The 6,953-nt window shown below is 41.6% G+C and overlaps 3 protein-coding genes across 3 annotated transcripts in view; 1 reads left to right on the top strand and 2 right to left on the bottom strand.

The window, feature by feature from the left end:
- The window catches only part of fermt1 (FERM domain containing kindlin 1), a gene marked incomplete at its 5' end in the record, with an annotated part of 928,370 nt that overhangs the window by 590,474 nt on the left and 330,943 nt on the right, over positions 1-6,953 (bottom strand).
- Positions 1,929-4,877, top strand: LOC119418475 (galectin-3). The gene is made up of 5 exons (XM_037685763.1): positions 1,929-1,970; positions 2,152-2,694; positions 2,792-2,880; positions 2,994-3,165; positions 4,391-4,877. The coding sequence occupies exons 1-5, from the start codon at positions 1,929-1,931 to the stop codon at positions 4,547-4,549; spliced, it is 1,005 nt and encodes a 334-aa protein (XP_037541691.1). The 3' UTR covers positions 4,550-4,877.
- Positions 6,489-6,953, bottom strand: part of LOC119418709 (mitogen-activated protein kinase-binding protein 1-like) — a 40,701-nt gene continuing 40,236 nt past the window's right edge. The window contains exon 31 of the mRNA XM_037686041.1: positions 6,489-6,736. Coding sequence (XP_037541969.1) covers positions 6,506-6,736 — 231 coding nt within the window. The 3' untranslated portion in view covers positions 6,489-6,505. The remainder of the gene's footprint in view (positions 6,737-6,953) is intronic.

Below are 6,953 nucleotides of genomic sequence, written 5' to 3' on the forward strand. Positions count from 1 at the left end.
GTCTGGTGGGGGGGTGACAGGGTGAGGATGGGTCTGGTGGGGGGGTGACAGGGTGAGGACGGGTCTGGTGGGGGGGTGACAGGGTGAGGACGGGTCTGGTGGTGTGACATTCAGGACTATAAAAGCTTTTTCATCTGAGCTCGGCTGCAGTCGGGCGTTTGTAGCTAAACCACAGCAGAGCCTGCTCCGTGCACACCTGAGGACTGACGAGCGGCACAAAAACAGGTAACTACTGTTGTTTTTATTGTTATTGTCAATTATTTTATTATTTATTGTCTGCTGCTCTGGGAAAAATAAAAACAATAAACGGTGTTGTTTAACTGTGGTTGTCAGAAATCTCACAGCTGAGATTTGTTCTTTGTTTACTATGAAACACTGTCAAACTGTTTATGGTAATAAAAAAATACTGCAACTCTAATAACAGTTTTTTAGTAAATATAAACTCGTATTATGGTATTGAGTTTAAACCTTCAAATTTAGACATTTACATTCATATAACATGAACATCATAAGAAATTCATCATAAAATCTACAATGGAAATATCAAACGCAGTGCAGGAAAAACGGTTGATTTCCGTTAAATACCAACAGTTATTGTTGCCTCGTCACAGAAACTGCAACAACTACATAAACTAAAATAATCGTGCAGAACTTTTAGTCCAAGGGAGGCAAAATTATTGCAATGAAAGGTCCATTATAAGAAAATTCATGCATTAAAAATCCCAATGATGTCTACAAACAAGTACTAACTGAGAAACGTAAACTAGTCAAAGTACAAAGGTTTACTTTCAGGACCAATAAAGTTTTTTCTTATCTTTCCTTCATTTGATACTTTTGTTGGAGTGTCTAGTTTCAATCCCGAGGCAGCACATTGGTTCAAATGAAACCAGTTTAAAGACTTTAAGTTTGACAGACATCAGATAAATCTGAGGAACTGTTTTATGATTCCCAAGAAAACAAAGTTCGGATGGTTTCATTCATATTTTTGTGTTTCCATCGTTGTTTATTTGCCTGCATGACACTCGTGCAGTTTTTGTTGTATCTCGACAGTTTATGTATCAAAACGTTCAGCTCATTCAGCACATTCCTGCTATGACGTTGGGTTTTTGAACATTTTTTGACTTTTTACAAATATTTAGCTTTTTCAACCATGTTTTTCTCTTTGAAAAAGGGGCTCTGTTCACATCCTTCAAACCCTCTGTGCTGTTTTACAACTCATTTAAATGTTTGTTCTGGTTCCGCTTTTTTCAGCTTCTCTCTGCTAATTTCACCTTTTTATATTAGTTTTGACCATCCATCCATCCATCCATCCATTACCTTTACCCGCTTATTCCATTTTGGGTCACGGGGGTCGCCGGTGACCATGTCCAGCAATCACTGTGCGAGGGGCGGGGTACACCCTGGACGGGTCGCAAGTCCATCACAGGGCCCTTTTTTTTCAGCTTATTTTCTTTAATTATTTACAGGTTTTTTTTGTTGTTGTTGCTAATTTAAGTTATTTTTTGCTGAATTTAGTTTATTTTTTGCTAATTTCAGATTAATTTTTAAATAACCAGTATTCAACCTTGCTCTGCCTATTTCTGCAAATTCTGCAATTTTCTGCTTCATTCCTGCTCCATTTAGCTTTTTCTACACATTTATGCCATTTCCACACAATGTTCTGCTATAATTTTCCTGCTTTCAACAAATTCAACTCACATTAACAGTTCAGTGATGAAACTTTTTCAGCTGGTTTCAGCTTCTTCAGCATCTTTCAGCAGAACTTGTTCCGCAACAAGCAATCACACTGCATTTTTGCAGGAAATGCAATTTTTCTAGTTATTGTTATGTACATAACACGACATATAACATATGTTATATAAAGTATGTATTAAGTATTTATTAAGTTTCCGTAACTTTGTCGACTGAAATGTGTTTTGTGATCAGGCATGGATGTAAACGCCACATCCAGCTCTCAGATCCCCACTATGGTAAGAATGATAGAAATCACTTCCTCCACATTTGTTACCATTTCAATAAAAATGTAAACTCTTTGCTTCTGTTCACACCTGGAAGTTGTCGTCGGTTCTGTCCACTCTTTCTCTTCCACGCCTCTCCCTCCTGGCTCCTGACCCTCCTCTCTCTTCGTCCTCCCCCTCTCCTCCTCCTCAGCATGCTGACGCTCTGTGTGGCAGCTGCTCGCCCTCTGGTTCTGCTCCACAGACCGCCGGCCTGTGGCCCACCCTGCCGCCGTCTGGATCTGGGTTCCCCACCTGGCCGGGGCAGCCCTCTCAGCCTGTTGTACCGTGCTGGACCGGCCAGCCCAACACCTCCTGCTGGCCCGCTGCACAACCAGCTCCGGTTACCTTTCCTGCTCCGGTTTCAGTCACGGCCCCGGCTCAGGTTATAGCACCACCGCCGGCACCGACCACAACCCTGGTCCCAGCTCAGCTTCCAGCTCCCACAGGGCAGCCGTCATGTCAGCCGTGCTGGCCGGGCCCTCAGTACCAGCCTCTCCAACCACCGCCAGCTCCAATCCAAGCCCAAGTCCCAACCCCGGTCCCTGCTGTGACACCTGCTGCCAGCATCCACCCAAGTGTGCCCGGTTGGCCTGCTCACCCTGGCTGGCCTTATAACCCGGGACAGTCAGGATGGCCCGGACAGAATCCATCTGTCGTACCTCTACACTGGCTGCCACCCACATCTGGACCTCTTGTGAGTCGGACACAGAGAGCGTAACTTATGCATACATTAAAAAGTTGTTTCCTAGTTGCCAGGTAGCCTGATGTTGCCTGTTCTCTCGGTGCTTCAGAGCGTCCCGTACAACTTGAATTTGGCTCGGGGGGTGTATGACAAGATGATGATGACCATCCTGGGTCATGTCAAACCCAACGCAAAGATGTGAGCTCAATCCTACACCTGCATGTCCGTCTCTGGTCTGTGGCTAACACACGCCATCCTTAACTCGCATCAATTATTCATCTTTCATTTATTCTTCGTTTGGGTCCCCAAAGGTTCACAATAAACTTCCTGAGAGGGAACGATATTGCCTTTCACATCAACCCACGCTTCAACGAAGGCGGGAAGCAAGTGGTGGTCCGGAACCACAAGGTGGGAGAGCGCTGGGGCCTAGAAGAGAGGGACCTGAAGGGACCCTTCCCTTTCGCTGTTGGAAGCCCCTTTGAGGTGAGAAAGCAGGAATTAGATGAAACTTCATGCTGACACCAATAAATATTTACCAATCGGACTGTAATGCACAAAACAGGTTAAAGGTCACCCTTACTCAGATTGAACCTGCCAAATTCTTTAAAATCTGCATTTGCAACATAAACACTAAACAAACAAGAGTGAGGCAGTGTTGTGTCATTTTAATTTACCACGTGATGAAAACTTCATGTTAATGCTATGCAGGGTGTAAATGACTGACCCCCGGTCACTCTCTCATGGTTAACATCAGGCTAACGGTTGGAAAAGGTGCAAAGGGTTGGAAACATGTTTGTGCAGGCGCATCCTAGATAAGACCGCTGCTATACTGCAGGAGGGCCTGTGGAGGTCAGTGGGGGTCTCATGTTGCTCATTAACACCAAAAACATTCACGCTCAACCACCGAGTAAAGCAACGGTTCTGAACTTTTGCAGTGGGGCTTTGTGGAAAGGTCAAGAAGAACAAGTGTCTTACCTGTTGTAGATGGTCTTTGTATATCCTCAGCTTGGAGAAATTGAGTTTATTTCTGACAGGATTAATGAGCTAATGGCTAATTGTAGCGCAGCCAAGTCTTAAATGGATTGCCGCCGTCTTAAAACAGCGAATTATAGATGTTTATTTGAATAAACCTTTACATTGTTGTTGTTGTTGTTTATAAGTTACACAGTAATTTACACAGAATCAGTTGATCATGTGCAGGCAAGAAGAGCAGCCGCAGCTGTACCTGGAGTCAGATTAACCATCTAATGTGAAAGTAATGGTTTAAATTATTATTATTAGATGAACGGTTCTAAAAGTTTTGACACGGGAGTCGTTTTAAAACGGGTTGCTATTTTAAAACAAGTTCATTTTAGTCTTTGTTGAGTTTGGACTGGTTTTCAGCCCATCAATCTGGACTAATTTAAACTTTGTTTAATCAAACTGAGGTCAAAAATATATCTACAGCAGGTAAGATATTGTGTTCAGATTTTTTTTCCACAGAAGCCCACTTCAACGAACTCTGAACCATCCCTTTAATTTGGTGCCACAGTGTTATACACATTTTTTTTTTGGCTTGCTCTTTTAAATATTTTTACTCTCACATAAAAATTTCATAACATAGAAGCCGTTTTAGAAACGTTTCATCTAATGTCCAGTTCACTTGAAAAGAGCTCTTTTAACTTTCTGCTCTGAGTGTGCCTGAAGCTGAAGGTTTGTCTCCCTCCAGATGAAGATCCTCTGCAGTCCCGAGGCCTTCAGGGTGGCGGTGAACAACATCCCCCTGTTTGAGTTCCGGCACCGGATCCGAGAGCTCAACCAGATCGACCGGATCAACATCTTAAACGACGTCATCCTCACTTACATCAACGTGGAGACGCTGCCTTAAGGACTGAACTGCTCCTGACACTAACTCTGCAAATGTGCACACATAGGCGCCTTTTCTATGCAAGAGCTTGCAGGTACTAAAACTGTTCTGTTTTTAAAGAAGCTTTAACGTAGCTCAGTTTTATTAAAGACTGACGCTGAGGTTAATGCAGAATAAGCACAACGTACAGTTTATTGCACACACGTATTTATTCGTCTGATTAAAGATGCGTCTGTTTTTACTGTGTGTGATGTTTTCTACTAACAGACGTTTTACTGAGAATTAAACCTGTTGAAATAATTTCACCACTTTTAACCGCCGAGACTATCAAATAAAATCATGAGCAAGAATTTGAGTTCAGCCTTCGCTCTTTTTTTTAATTTTTTTAAATAAAGTTGAACAATTTTGCTGTTTTAAAAACTGTATTCGAATCTCCTGCTGAGAAATTAAAAAAAGTCCAGCAGAACTTTAAAATTTATTTAAAAATATATACAAGCAGATTAAGACAAAATTGAAACTATTAGATGTTATAAACACTAAAAATGCACAGAAGTTCCAGCTGTTTTTTTGGGAGGGGGGGCATCAAGAAACAGATTACTTAGGCTAAACATTACAAATGACCACTGACACCCGTAAATATTTTTAGCTGATGCTTAAATACTTTTAGCTGATGCTTAAATACTTTTAGCTGATGCTTAAATACTTTTAGCTGATGCTTAAATACTTTTAGCTGATGTCTACAGATTCTCAGACATGGTCTTGTCACGACAGCAGGAGGTTGAAAGCAGGAACGCAGACCGACACGACTCAAAAATAAAACTGAACTTTATTGCAAAAAACCCCCAAAATGCCGATGTAGCAGCAGAACTTAATTCCTGGAGGGGGTCACGGACAGGGCATGCAACGCGCATAATGCTCCACTGATGTCTGGACTGAACACTAACTAAGGTCCAAAACAACAAACCAGAAGCAACATTGCTTCCACTTAAAAAAAAATAAACTGCTCTGCTTGCCTACAAGGTATTCACTGTGAATCTAAGCTGCTGAGTGACTGCTGGTTCAGGTTGTGTTTGATTATATAAATCAATTCAATTGAATTTTTTCTCCAAGTTGGATTTATTTATTTATTTAAATTTGTTGTCAATTTGAGGACAATGAATGAAGTCATGTTATCAACTCTCCAATTTTAGGCAAGCATATTTAAATCTACATGCAGCATTAAAAAAAACTAGAGCCCGCCCGATATATCGGTAGGGCCAATATTTTAGGTCAATATAGACATTTGGGGACATATCGATATCAGTGATAATTATCGCAATATGCGATATAAATACTTCTTATTTTCACCCCTAAAACACTGGAACCAGCTGTAATGTATCCAGCAGAGAGCGCATGTGGGCTACTTTCAAGTCATGGTCAAAGGTTCAGGAATATTTTGCTAACACACACAGGATCAATGCAAACAGTTAATGTTTAAAGTAAAAGTACTGCAAATTGCACATTATTTAAAATACATATTGAGGATGACTCAGGCACTGTAATTACTCCTCATTATGCCACGTATTTGAGACACAAGGGTTGACAGGGTGCTGGGGACACCGTCGTGGTCGACATGCGTCAAGTGGCTTGGAGTCTGGTAAGAACCGCTCGCAGTTCTTGTTTTGTTTTTAACCTCTGCTCTTTCCGTGACTTCCTCGTTTTTTCCCTCTGTTGTGCGTGTGGATTTTAATTTTAATGTTATTTGTTCAAAATTTGCATTCATATCTTTTTTTTTTTATAAAATGCGGCAGAGACAAAGAAAAATTATGCCTTCATAAAAACTTTACAAAAAGAGGATGTGAGCATAAACCTCATGCATCATGTTTTCCGTGTTTTCTGAATAAAACGGCTCCTGGCCTGATTTCAGCTTCATGAAGAACAAAGACCTTCGTGTCCTTCACAGCGCTGCTGATCGTACACCAACATAAGTTCACCTCTTCAGGCCTTAGTGTCCAGTTTCTTCTCCACAGACTTCAGCAGCAGCTCGGAGTACTGCTCCAGCAGAGCCAGGGTCTTGGACCCTTCGCCCTTTGACCCCCTGGCCTCTTCGTACTGGGAGGAATGGAGAGGCAGAGAGTCCAGTTCGGTCTTTACCAGAACCAGAGCCCGAGACAGGATGTTTCTCATCTCCTGCTGATCTTTACATGGGGGCTGCTCGCTCTTCAGCAACTGTTCCAAACCAAAACAGACAGAAAGCTCACATCACTGACACGTTAGCTAACATTAGCTGACATTAGCTGACATTAGCTGGTTTTAGCTCATTTTAGCTGACCTTAGACATCTAACATGTTTATTAAGAAATGATAAGATTTTAGACAAAAACATCTGGAATTTGTTGCATTTATTTTGAAAACTGTTATAAAGTTGTATAACAGTAAAACGCACA

This window comes from Nematolebias whitei, chromosome 12 (genome assembly GCF_014905685.2).
Source record: "Nematolebias whitei isolate Nwh7 chromosome 12, NemWhi1, whole genome shotgun sequence".
Taxonomy (NCBI): Eukaryota; Metazoa; Chordata; class Actinopteri; order Cyprinodontiformes; family Rivulidae; genus Nematolebias; species Nematolebias whitei.